We start from the raw sequence: 14,167 nt of genomic DNA on the forward strand, positions 1-14,167 counted from the left end.
GTAGCTATAAACAGTGCAAGGAATGAAGGGGGGATAAACAATATGTAATTACACTTTTACCAATATATTATCTATAGAAGTATAACTAAACATATGTCCACTGTGTCACTTTCATCCAGGACACTTAATAGATCTGCAGTGTTCTCCATATCCAGGCGAGTCCACTATCTTCAAATACACGTCATCAACGCTCAATGGTAATCACCGGCGAGTTCACCTTCCTCAACATGGGCCAGTCCACACACACCATATGGTCACGATGCCCTAATATCCCACATTCACACTACCAGAAACACTCTGGCAGAGAGCATCAGCAACAAGCTGACAGGGGTCTCAAATAATCACCTACAGGAGTAGCAATCACCCTGGCAGAAGTCTCTAGCAACACACTAGCAGCATTTCTCAGCAGATGAACACTTCTGTCGTCTCGTAACTCCTCTTGGCCAAATCGCGGGTACATCGGTCCATCCAACACTACATAAGTCCAGCAACTAACACATGCTACTACTGACGATGGCTACTTTGTCCTCTCACAGGACCAAGTCAAGAGTTCTGGACTGCGCAAGGTGAACTGATTTCCAAAGCGTAATCACCTCATCATGTCACCTCTATGAACATTAAAATCCTAAGCCAGACAGACAGTATACTGGGTGAACTTAGGATAGCACCCTTCTACTGGGGAACTGAAATTGTAATCGCATGTACAACCAAGATGGCATTGATATCGTTACGCCACCCACCAGAGGTCATCATCATCGACCTCACCTTCTAACTGAGGTATGAAACGGGAGCCTTTCACCGATGTCAAACCACCGCCAAGAGATGGCGTTGTCTGCGTCTCACCAAATATCTGGGAGTTGTAGTGTAGATCCATAGATGGCGCCGAAATCGCCACTCCGCTCTCCAATAATGGTGTTGATACCATAACAGCCATGTTCCTTCTTGGACTCTTTCGATTGACACTCTCTGCTCCCCTCCCACCTATGTGGCGGGGTTCAGCCCCAAGTCCTCTGAGGCGATGACCTTCTCACCTGGCGTGGCTCCACCACTAGTTGTCACAACTGCGCCTTTTACCCCTTCTCTCACTGGGGGTACACGGCATCATTACCTCCGCACTCGCTCTTGATTCCTTCCCATTCTCCTTTTCAGGCTTTGTGTGGTTCTACTACATGGACTAAGTATTTTGATCTTAGTCATGTTAACCCTACTTGTCCTGATGATTTATTTCTCCATAGACACCTTGTTGATTCGGTGGATACGTTGGTCACCTTTAACCCCACCCTTACTGGTACCCGTGTTGTTGCAGTCCCTTCCCAGGAAGCGGCTGCTTCCTTGGGTTCGTTGTCCTGCATTGGGGAGACCTTTGTTCGGATCTCCAAAAATGCCCGGTTGAATTCCTGCATTGGCACAATTCTTCTCCTGCACCATGTTACGGCTGGTGTCAAGAAGCTTAAAGACTGTCACGAAGATATTCAATATATCCTTGAGGTTCAAGGCCAATCTATCCTCCAGGTGGATACCTTCACTCAACCCCTTCGTGGTCGTCGTCATCCTCTTCGCGTTGTGAAGGTCACGTTTGATGGTACGTCCCTTCCCTCTTCAGTCATTCTTGCTGGTGCCAGATGCTCCGTTCAAGAGTGCATCCCCCCTCTCCTCGCCTCTACAGCAGGTGTTGGATATTTGGGCATGGGACCTCCAGGTGCACTAGTGAGGTCTCTCTCTGCCCCTTGTGTGGAACTTGTGCCCCTCTTGCGAAACTCTCTGCATCAACTGCGGTGACGCCCACCCAACCTTCTCCCACGCATGTGTGCATTACAAATTTTAGGAAGCCGTCCTCCATTTGAAGCATTATGATGATTTGTCTTTTCCTGAGGCTAGGCACCAGGCTCACTGTCGTCCCTCTTTCTCTGTCATGACTTATGCTCGTGTGTTGCGTTTCCCTTTTTCTCGTCCTCTCCCACTTTCTCAGTTTCGCAACTGTTTTGAGGCCTTGGACCCTGACATCCTCCACATCACCTCCTCGTCTGCTCCTTTGCGTTCTAGGCCAGAGGGTCCTCTTCCTGGTTCTCCATCTGGTGTTTCCTTCCTTCCTACCCGGTCTTCCTTGTTTCATGTGCCCTCCTTCCCTTCTCGCACCACTCTTTCTTCTCAGCCCTCCCCTCTGTCTCTTGGTCCTACACGCCGCCTGTCTGTTCAGGAGATTGTCCATCCAAATCCCAGTCCTCCAGAACGTTTGACATGTTTCCCGCTCTACTCCTGTTGAAACTGTCAAGCCGGTCGCCCAGTATATTGCTGATGGTGCGCCTGTTTTTCTACATCAGGAGCGTAAGCTTGGCTCCTCTCCTCCTTCCTCCCCAGCAGGTAAGAAGGCTTCGATGTATTCCTCGCCTTCCGACCACGACACTATCCCTGCTTCCCCTCCCTTTTCAGTGGTGGAGTATCATGTCCCTCCTATGGAGGTTTCCTTGGTCATTGATCTTCTCTTGGATGCTGCCCTTACTTTGGTGCCCTCACCTGTTTCTGTCGGTCCTGCCCCCTCATCGCTTGACCGCCCCTCTCTGTTGCCTCCTCCAGCTCCGGACTCAGTCCATTCATCTCTGGTTACCTCTCGCTCTCTTGTCTCGGTTATCTTTGCTAGCTTTACCTCTGCCCCATCACCTTAATTTCACTGATCTTGATCTTGTTTTTCCTTAGTCTACTATGTTACTTTTCCTTTGTTTCTCCCTTGTTATCTCTGTTTCTGTTCTCTCATTTTTGTCTATGTCTGCTATACAATGAAATATTCGTGGTTTTTATACCAACTTCCATGAACTCAGCCTGCTTTGTGTTTGTCTCCAGGAGCCGATGCTTGGCGCTCGCCATGGTCACTTCCATGGTTATTCCTTTCTCTCTGCCCCTCCAGCGGTTGCTGGGGCCCATGCCTCTGCTGCTCTCTTGACCCATGTTGATATTCCCATCGTCCCCTTATTTTTTCAGTCGTCCATCCAGTGTTCTGCGGCTCGCATCTTTGTGAGTAAATGGTATACAGTCAGTTTCATTTATCTCCTCCTGAAGGCCGCACTTTCTCTTCCTGATCTTAAACACCTGTTGGACTCCTCACCAGAGCCTGTGCTCCTTTTGGGTGATTTTAACTGTCGGCTTACCCTCTGGGGTGATGTTCTCACAAACACCCAGGGCTGCATTCTTGAACATTTTGTCCTCTTCTCTTCTCAGTCTCTTCTGAATTCTGGTGAACCCACTCATGTTGACTCCCACATTCGCACCCTTTTCTTCTTTGACAGTTCTCTCTGCTCGTCTTCTCTTTATTTGCACTTCACTTGGCGGATTCTTGATGACCTACAAAACAGTGACCGTTTTCTCATCCATGTCACCTCCTTCTCTTTTCGCCCTCCCCTCTCCTTCCCTGGGTGGCAGTTTGCCAGGGCTGACTGGAACCTCTTCACCTTGTGTACTTCTCTTTCGGACCTCTCTGATCTGCCTCTCCATCAAGCCCTCTTCCTCTTTCATGATGTTTTTATGCTACCCTCTGCTCTATTCCTCGCTCTACATCCTGGGGCTCGTGGAAGTGCGTTCCATGGTGGAACGCAGTGTGAGCTCGGGCTGTCTGCTGTAAGCATGCAGCCTGGAAGAAACACCGTCGCCATAGGACGACGTTTTTTTTTCTTTTGTTTCGGAGGGCAAGTGCAGTGGCATGTAGTGACATTCGTACGGCTAAACGTGAGGGGTTTCGTTTCCACCATTATATCTGACATATCTGTCATTATATCCTTTGCCCCTGATCTGGAAGAAATCCACATGATAGCAGATAAGTTTGTTCCAGATGTCTCAACAGTCCCTCACCTCCGTTGTTCTATTGTGGAAGATCCGGTGTCGGTCGCGACTGAACTGGGTTCTAACTTTTTGACTGTTAGCTACAGTTCTCATCTTCCTCCTTTTTTCCTTACTCGTAAGCCCCTTATTGAATCTTCTCCCTGAGATTTTTGCTTTTCTCTTCGACTTCCCTATAACGATTCTTCCTCTTTCTCTCAGAACTTAAGTCTGCTCAGGTTTTCTGTGGTTCTACGGCGACAGGTTCGGATGATATTCATTATGAGATGCTTTGCCATCTCTCTCCATGCACGTTCCAGTAATTACTGAGTGTTTATAACCATGTCTGGGAGTCGTCGTCACTCCCTGAGAACTGGCTTGAGGCGATTGTTCTTTTTATTTGGAAACCTGTTTCCGTAGGGTCACCCCCTTAAAGGCTTCCACCCCATTGCTCTCACGAGTTGTGTCTGCAACCTCTTTGAGCATATAGTCAATGTCCGTCTGATGTGGTTCTTGGAACTCTATCACCTCCTCTTTCCTTCTCAATTGGGCTATTGCAAGTTTCGCAGCACCACTGATGTCCTCGTGGAATTGGAGGTCTATATTCATACTGCCTTTGCTGTGAAGACCTCAGTTGCTACTGTTCTCTTTAACCTGGAAAAGACGTAATACACCCCCTGGAGATAGTATATTAAGTCCCAACTCCGTTTTTTGGCATTCGTGGTAATCTCCCTCTCTTCCTTCAGAGAAGAGCACTAATGCAAGCACTATTTCTAATTCTAAGCACTACTCTTTTCTTGGTTGCCCTCAGTGGTCTTCTTTCCTCCCTTCCCTCTGACATTTTCTCCGCTCTGTATGTTGACGATCTTACCTTTTGCTCTCAAGGTGATGATTCGCCTTTCCTTCAATGGCGGCTTCAACTTGCGATTGATGCTGTGTCGTCCTGGGCCACAAATCATGGCTTTCAGTTCTTTCCCGCTAAGACTTGTACTATGACCTTTATTCAGAAGAAGATCGTCCTTCAACCCCCTCTGTCGCTTTATGGTAATCTTCTTTTGTATAAGGATTCTGCTAAAGTTCTTGGCTTTATTTTTGACACTCGCTTGTCCTGGTCTCCCCATATCTCCTACCTCCGCGCTGAATGCTCTAAGGCCCTTAACTTACTTAGGGTCTTGTCCCACACTCCTTATGGAACTGATAGGTGCACGCTCCTCTCTTTACATTCCTCACTCGTGCTGTCTAAACTCGATCATGATAGTCCTGCTTACTCATCTACCTCTCTTCCACCCTTCGTCATCTTGATGCCTTCGCCATAATGACCCCCTCCCTGTCAGGTCTGTTGCTGCCATGAGGGGGATTGGTGGGGGGGGGGAGGTGCCAAGAGTGTGATGCTCCATGGGACAGTCCTCTGTCCTTTTGTGGCCTTATGCTCCTGCTGCTGTCCTCTCGAATTCTCCTGGGCGACTTTTTCTTTTCCTTATGTTTCGTTTTTCTCCCCCCCCCCTCCCTCTTCTTTCTAATCGTCATATCCCGCCGAATTTTTGCTTGTTTTTATTATTCTTTTGCCCTTCTTTTGTTTTGACGCCTGGATGTTTGAGGAGGCATACTCTTGCACCCGTAGAACTGTGGTACCCAACATCGCGAGCGAGGGGACGCATCTATTGTCAATCCTCCTTTCGTCACTGATGGTTCTTAAGGTGGCGTTTGTGGGACATATAATCATGACACACCCCTAGAGGGCCTTGGCAAGATCGGCAACCTGTCTCTTGTTGGGTGTCCTGCCTCTAATTGTGACTCCTCTCGTTTTCCTCTTTCCTCTCGTTTTATGTCACATTGTGCTCTTCTTGTACCTTCTCGGGCTCGTGGTATGGGCGACCAAGCCCCCGAGTTGGACTGTGTTGGAAGGCCAGGCTCTGTAGCCCCCGCTACATTGGGCCCTGACCTCGCTTGCTCTTCCTTTGACCCTCCTGACTACTCCCTTCGGCTCCCCTCCCTCCTCTGTGATTTGGTCAAGCCACAAGCCCCACAGTGGTGACCACTTCATCCACTGGCATGGCTCAGTCTCTCATTGTGACTACTGCGCCTTTTACCCCCTCCCTCTCTCACTCTCTCGGGGTTCTCAACGCCGTCCATGCTACGGCCGCATTCGCTCGATTCCTTCCCGTACTGATGTGTACCAAGCCTTGTACTGTATATAGGTCCAAAGTATTTGGACCTTCGTTGTCCAAATACTTTGGTCTCCTCCCTCTGGTTTCTACACCACCTGACGATTTCTTCCTCCATAGGCACCTTGTTGATTCAGTAGATGCTTCTGTTACTTTCAACCCCACCCGTCTCAGTACACGTCTCGTTGCTGCTCCTTCTCAGGATGCATCCACCGGCTTGGCCGCCTTATATTGCCTTGGCGAGACCCCTGTTCAGGTCTCCAAGAATGCTCAATTGAATCCCAGTGTTGGCACTGTTCTCCTCCTCCCACCTCATGTTGCAACCGGTGTTAGGAATCTACAGGACTGCACCAAAGATATTCGGCATATCCTCGAAGCCCAGGGCCATTCTGTCCTCCAGGTAGACACGTTTACTCGTCCCCCTCGTGATCGTCGCCGTCAGCCCCTTCAGGTTGTGAAGATTACCTTTGATGGTAGGACCCTTCCACCCTCTGTCATTCTTGCTGGTGACAGGTGCTCCGTCCTTTAGTACATTCCCTCTCCTCTCCTGTAATAAGTGCTGGAGGTTTGGGCATGGTGCCCTCCAATGCTCCAGAACTCTCTCTCTCTCTCTCTCTCTCTCTCTGTTCCTTTGTGTGGGAACAAAGGTCACTCTAAGTCAGAGTACACTTCTCCTCAGGCTCGCTACCTCAATTGAGGTTAGGCCCACCCTACCTTCTCCCGCACATGTGTACGTTACAAACCTGAGGCAGCCGTTCTCAACCTGAAGCAACGGGAACGTTTGTCTTTTCCTGAGGCGAGGTGCCAAGTTCACTGTCTCCCGCCATACGCTAACGTCTCTTATGCTCACGTGTGGCACTCTTCCTCTCCTCGTCCTTCTCACCTTTCTCAGTCTCACAACCGTTTCCAGGACTTAGTCCCAGACACGCCCACCGCCTCCTGTATTCCTTTAAGTTTTGTTCTGAAGGATCCCCCTCATGATTCTCTGTCTGGGGTTCCTCTTCTTTCTACCCATTCTGTCTTGCCTCCTGTGTCTTCTTCCTTGTCTCACTCCGATCCTCCTTCCCATCCTTCTCCTCCGTCTCTTAGCTCTCCACGCCACCTGTCTGTGTGGGCTGATGTCCAACGCTCTCCCAGTGGTCATCGTGTTGTTTGCTCTCCTTCTCCTGTTGAGACGTTTGAATCTATTGCCCAGTCCGTTGTTGCTGGGACGTCTGTCTCTGAGTCAGAAGCCAAAGCTTGGCTCATCTCCTTCCTCCTCCCAGGCGTGTAAGAAGGCATCGTTTTCTTCCTCGCCCCCTACCTCTGACTCTCTCGCTCCATCCCCTCCCATTTTGGGGGTTGCGCCTCTGTTCCTGCTATGGAGGTTTCTTTGGCCCCCACTTCCCTCTCGGTTGCTGCCCTTTCTGAGGTACACTTCCTGGTTTCTGCCCCTCCTGCTCCTGTCCTTGACCTTCAGTTGCCCCCCCCCCCACCGCCTTCCTCCTCTTCCTCCAGACCCTGCTCATTCGCCTCTGGTCGGTCCTCCCGTTCCCTTCCTGCCATCCTTACTCAGTGTACCCATGCATCCTAACCTTGACTTCGCCGATCCTGATCCTGATCCTGCACTTCTTTAACGTGCTGTGTTCCTTTTTCACCCTTGTTTCATTGTACTCTGTTGCAGTCCTTTCTCCTCTTGTCGATGTCTATTCTTCAATGGAATATTCGCAGATATTACGCCAATTTCCATGAACTCCAACTTCGGATTTCTCAGTTTTCGCCCATTTCTGTCTGTCTTCAGGAGCCGATGCTTGGTGCTCATCCAGGTCGCTTCCATGGTTATTCCTTTCTCTCTTCCCCCCAGGCTTTTACTGGGGCCCAATCCTCTTCTGCTTTCTTCATTCATTCTGATGTCCCCTTAGTCCCCCAACTCTTTCTGCCTCCTCTCCAATGTTCTGCTGCACATGTCTTTCTGCGTAAATGGTACATGGTTTGTTCCATTTACCTCCTCCCTAATGTCCCGCTCTCTCTTCCCGATCTTAAACATCTACTGGACTCCTTGCCAGAGCCTGTCCTCCTACTGGGTGATTTTAATTGTCGACATACCCTCTGGGGTGATGTCCTGACAAACACCCGGGGTCGCCTTCTCGAACCATTCAGCCTCTCTTCTTCCCTCTCTCTTCTGAATTCTAATGAACCACTCATTTGGACTCTCGGACTCACACCCTTTCCTGTTTTGATCTTTCTCTCTGCACATTGTCTCTTTACTTGGATTTCACGTGGCGAGTTCTTGATGACCTCCATGGCAGTGACCATTTCCCCATCCTTGTTACCTTTTCATCTTTTCACCCCCTCCCTTCTCCTCCCCTACGTTAGCTAAGGCAGACTGGAATCTGTTGACCAGACTACACTAGAAGGTGGACGACGACGTTTCGATCCGTCCTGGACCATTCTCTAGTCGATCAACTTGAGAATGGTCCAGGACGGACCGAAACGTCGTCGTCCCTTCACCTTCTAGTGTTTGGTCTGGTCTACATACTTCGGCCACGTTATTGTGACTCATCCGCAGACTGGAACCTATTTATCCTCTGTGCTGCTCTCTCCTACCTCTCCCTCGCGCCCTCCTCCTTTTTCATGACACCATCTTTGACGCTGCCCTTCGCTCTATTCCTCGCTGTTTCTCTCAGAGACAACGGAAGTGGGTTCTCTGGTGGAATGCAGATTGTGCTCAGGCTATCCGCTGTAAGCGTGCAGCCTATAAGAGACACGCCGCCGGCAGACAGCCGATTCTTTTCTTTTGTTTCGTAAGGCGAATACGGTGGACCGTAGGGACATCCATACAGCTAAGTGTGAGTATTGGAAGTCTTATGTTTCCACCATTACGTCCGAAACTCCTCTGCCGCAGATATGGAAGTGTGTCTGCAAGATAGCGGGTAAGCTCATTCCTGATGTCTCGCTGGTCCTTCACCTCCATGGTACTCATGTGGCGGACCCATTGCAGGTCGCGACCGAACTGGGTTCCCACTCTTCTTCTGTTAGCTCTGGTTCTCATCTTCCTCAATCTATAACGATCCCTTATCTCTCTCTGAACTTCGGTCTGCTCTTGCTCTTTGCGGTTCTACGGCGGCGGGCTCCGATGGCATTCATTATGAGATGCTTCGCCATCTCCCTCCTTGCACGTCTCGGTATTTACTGAGTCTGTATAATCGGGTCTGGAAGTCATCGTCAGTCTCTGAAGACTTGCTCGATGCCGTTGTCCTCCCTGTTCGAAAACCAGGGTCTCTGGGGACATCCCCTAAGGACTTTCGCCCTATTGCTCTCACGAGTTGTGTCTGCAAACTCTTTGAACAAATGGTTAACGTTCGTCTGATGTGGTTCTTAGAACACTTTTACTACCACTCCCCTTCTCAATTTGGTTTTCGCAAGTGCCGCAGAACAACAAATGTCCTGGTGAACTTGGAGGTCTATATTCGTACTGCTTTTGCTGCGGAGACAACAGATGTCTTGGTAAACTTGGAAGACTATATTCGTACTGCTTTTGCTACGAAGACCTCCGTTGTTACCGTCCTATTTCACCTGGAAAAGTCTTACCACACCACTTGGCAGTATCATATTCTATCCCAACTTCATTCTTTAGGCCTTCGTGGTAATCTCCCTTTCTTTCTTCAAACCTTCCTCTCTTTGTTCCTTTCGCGTGAGGAGTGGTACCACTCTCCCTGCCTCTTTTCAGCAATATGAAGGTGTGCCCCAAAGTAGTGTTCTGAACACTACTCTTTTTCTGGTTGCCCTCAATGGTCTTCTTTCCTCTCTTCCTTCTGGCGTCTTCTCCACTCTCTACGTCGACGATCTTACCCTTTGCTGTTGGGGTGATGATTCACCTCTCCTTCAACAGCGACTTCAACTTGCGATTGATGCCGTGTCGTCTTGGGCAACCAATCATGGCTTCAGGTTCTCTATGTCTAAGACATGTGCCATGACTGTTCCTCAGAAGCGTGTCGTTCTTCATCCTTCTGTGTCGCTTTATGGTCACCCCATTGTGTATAAGGATTCCGCTAAGCTTTTGTTGTTGGTTTTTGACACTCGTTTGTCTTGGTCTCCCCATATCTCTTACCTCCAAGTTGATTGCTCTAAGGCCCTTACCCTCCTTCCGGTGTTGTCCCATACTTCTTGGGTGAGTGGATAGGCGCACTCTCCTCGCTTTACATTCCTCTCTCGTCTTGTCTAAACTCGATTATGGCTGCTTACTCGTCTGCTTCTCCTCCTACTCTTCGCCGTCTTGATGCTTTGCATCGTATTGGGATGCACCTCAGCTCTGGTGCCTTTCGTTCGACTCCCGTCCTCAGCTTGTATGTTGACACTGGGTTCCTGTCTCTCCAGGACCGCCGTGATCGCTGCTGTTTTTGCTATCTTGCGCGGTCCTTGCAACATCCTTCCTCTCGTCTCTGTCGTGCTTTAACTTTTACCCCTCCTGTGGTTCTTGTTCCTCTTCACCACCTCCCTCTTTCTGTCCAGTTATCTCGCTTACAGGATTCTCTTTCGGATCGACATTTCTAATATTTCTCCTCGTGTTGATCCTTCCTTGCCCCCTTGGAGAGTCCTCGTTCTGCACTTTTGAACATCCTTAACCCACATCACTTAAGCTTTTACCCCTCCTACGGTTCTGAAACTACTTTTCCTTGAGCACTTTTCTTCGCACTCCTGCTCCGTTTCCATCTTCACCGATGGGTCTAAGTCTGCGAACGGTGTAGGGTACTCTGTTGTTTTCCCTAACAGCACTTATATGCGTCGCCTACCTCCGGAGACTAGCATCTTCACAGCGGAACTTTATGCTATTCTCTATGCTCTTCATCTCCTGCTTTGTCGTTGTCAATCTTCTTTTGTAGTTGTCGTTGAATCTTGTAGTGCCCTCATGGCTCTTGGGTCCCTTTATCCGGTTCATCCGGTGGTTGTCAAGATTCGGCATTGGCTGTTTCTTATTCACATTAAATTTAGGTCAGTTGAGTTTTGCTGGGTTCCCAGCAATATTTGTCTCTCTTTAAATGAGGGTGCAGATGCTGCCACTAGGGAAGCTGTCCATTTTGTCCCATGTCTCGTAAAGGTTTTCCTTATTTCGACTTTTACCCATTTATTCATCCTCCAGACTTATGCATTGGCAGGATTGTTGGTCTTCTGTTACTGATAACAACCTGCGTACTCTTAAGAGGTGTGTGTCCTTATGGCCGTCCGCCTACCACCATAACCGGCGATGGGAAACGGCTCTGGCGAGGTTGCATATTGGCCATACTCGCTTAACTCACGGTCACTTAATGGAGCGCCGCCCTGCTCCTTATTGTCCAAATTGCATTGTGTCTCTAACAGTCGTGCTTATTCTTGTTGAATGTCTTAACTTCCACAACGAGCGTGTATCTTGTTTTTCTACGGTCCCACACGGTTGCTTGTCCCTCGATAGAATTCTTGGCGATTCGGATACTTTTTATATCGTTCGCCTTATGCGTTTCTGTTCTCGTATTGGCATCCTTGGTGATATTTAGCGCCCTCTGATTATTCTGCACATTTGATGGTGCTACATAGCCTTCCCGGTTTGGTGCCTTCTTTTGATAATTAATTACTTTCTCTGTTTTACAGCCAAAGTCCTCGAGAGCAGGCGACGACGCCACTGACTTTGAGACGCCAGAAAAACCTTCGACATCGTCCCGTGTGAAGACCACCATCGCCCAGTGTGAAGGCTCCCATATTCCCGTGTGAAGGCCAGGACTTCCCTCCACTGTTACTGGGGGTTCTTCTGACTCTCAGCATCTTTAAATACAAACATTTACAATAACAATGAAGACCTACCAAAAGTTTATATATAAGTAGACCTGAGCAAGAAAATTGTGCATTAGTTTGAGGTGAAACTTAAGTGAGATGCATTAGTTCACGCTGATTCACACATGATTTAAATTGTTCCAGACCGACCCAAGCGTTATATATATATTGGTCAAAGTCATGTGTTTCATATCGACTAATTTAGATGCGAAAGTGAATACATTAGTTAAGAGTGTTGCATAATGGTCCAGAGTGCTTCACCTTCCCTTGCTAGTGCTTGTGCAAGTGACAGTGTCCCGCCACTCACCGTTAAGACAAGTGCATAGTGGCAAAACTTGATTTAATCATAGAAACTTGTTGAAGCAGCTTCTTGTGGGATGCAAATCCTTCAGTGCAACATTCTCTTAGTTTTGTAGCAGACAGAGGCAGAAGAGTCGCAAAAGAAAACACTAAATACACACACTTGATGGTGCCTGTGCCAATGAGTGTTGTCATACCTGATGCTGACTGTAGCAGTGAGTGTTGTCTGCGTCACAAGTGGCACATAAACATAAAACAACTGGTAAGCCACACACACAAGATCTTAACACAGCACCACTGTGCATGGGTAAACTAGAAAGACATTGCCCTTTCAGTCCATTCAGTTACGTCTTCTAAAGTGTGCATAATTTTTGGAAGCAACTTTCTTTGTTTATGTTAGTCATTAAAGTGAAGACGTCGTCATCCTGTATATTCTTGCCTTTTGTAATATAACACTGTGAAACAGCCGGCTGTCACTCCGCAGTGGAGCAACACATCAAGACCTTCCTCATTAAGTATATATCTTTAATTATTGTCATTATTTACATAAATAACTGTGTAACTATGTATCTGTGAGAGTTATCTTTGTCAAGATTTGTTCCAATAGCCATACCTGAAAGGCTTGTGGAATTTGTGTGTGTGTGTGTGTGTGTGTGTGTGTGTGTGTGTGTGTGTGTACTCACCTAAATATACTCATCTAATTGTGCTTGCGGGTATTGAGCTTTGTCTTTTTGGTCCCACCTCTCAACTGGTGTACAGATTCCTGAGCCTACTTGGCTCTATCATATCTACATTTGAAACTGTGTATGGAGTCAGCCTCCACCACATCACTTCCTAGTGCATTCCATTTATTAACTAATCTGACACTGAAAAAAAAGTCTTTCTAACGTCTCTGTGGCTTATCTGGGTACTAAGTTTCCACGTGTGTCCCTTTGTTCGAGGCCCACCCGTGCTGAAGAGTTTGTCTTTGTCCACCCTGTCAATTCCCCTGAGAATTTTGAAGGTGGTTATCATGTCTCCCTGGCCTGTAGGTGGTTATCATGCCTCCCCGTCCTGTGTGTGTGAGTGTGTATGTGATTTCATTAGGGTCCAGTTCCCTAAATTTTCCTCATTGCTTAAAACCTTCAGCTCAGGACCGAACATCGATGTATGTCTTTGGACTAGTTAAATTTCAAAATATTTAAAAATTATCTTTGTCTTATATGCAGGTTCCATGCCGAGGCTGCATATTCATGAGCGTCTCTCACTCTAGATGTGTATATGGACAAGAAATTCCTTGTCCAAGTTCCTCAAGAATAAACGGACATTTTGTTAGGTCTACTCCTATGTCTTCCCGCCGTCCTGTGCTGATGACCAGGTGTTCTCTCTCCTACACTGTCTTCCCACCGTCCTGTGCTGATGACGAGGTGTTCGCTCTCCTGCACTGTCTTCCCACCGTCCTTCCCCCTCCCCATCCGGCTCGTTGGCGCCGTGAGGGGGCTTAGTGGACGGCTGCTGGAGTGTGATGCTCCGTTGGACAGTCCTCTGTCCTTTTGTGGCCTTGCACTCCTGCTGCTCTCTTCTCTAATTGTGCCGGATCGCTTTTCCTTTTCCTTTTCTTTCGTTTTTCTCCCCCCTCTTCTCCTATCCGCTTGTCTTTTCCTGCCGACCTTTTGCTTGTTTTGGTTTTTCCTTTGGACTTCTTCTATTTTGACGCCCGGGTGCTTGAGGAGGCATACTCTTGCACCCGTAGAACTGTAGTACCCGACGTCTCGAGCGAGGGGAACCTTTTATTGTCAATCCCCCTTTCGTCGCTGAACCCGATCTCAACGGACTGACGGTTCTTAAGGTGGCGTTTGTGGGGCGTATACTCACGACACACCCCTGGAGGGCCCCGGCATGATCGACAATAGCTTCCTGTTGGGTGTCCTGCCTCTAATTGTGGCTCCATGGTGGGTATGGGGGCACATTCGTGGATGAATTTCTTTCTCTTTATCTATATGTCGTTGAATGTTTCTGTTGTACCCTCTCAGGCTCGTGGGGTGGGAGACCAAGCCCCCGAGTCGGCCTGTATTGGAAGACTGGGCTTTGTAGCCCCCGCTGCATTGGGCCCCGACGTTGCTCCTCCTTTG

General features: G+C 48.5%; 1 protein-coding gene across 1 annotated transcript in view; it reads left to right on the forward strand.

Moving 5' to 3' along the window:
* Positions 1-12,479, forward strand: part of LOC123767774 (thrombospondin type-1 domain-containing protein 7B) — a 65,997-nt gene extending 53,518 nt beyond the window's left edge. Inside the window, exon 5 of the mRNA XM_069310731.1 lies at positions 11,577-12,479. Coding sequence (XP_069166832.1) covers positions 11,577-11,652 — 76 coding nt within the window. The 3' untranslated portion in view covers positions 11,653-12,479. The remainder of the gene's footprint in view (positions 1-11,576) is intronic.
* Positions 12,480-14,167: the final 1,688 nt, after the last annotated feature.

Source organism: Procambarus clarkii, chromosome 67, assembly GCF_040958095.1.
Source record: "Procambarus clarkii isolate CNS0578487 chromosome 67, FALCON_Pclarkii_2.0, whole genome shotgun sequence".
Lineage (NCBI taxonomy): Eukaryota > Metazoa > Arthropoda > Malacostraca > Decapoda > Cambaridae > Procambarus > Procambarus clarkii.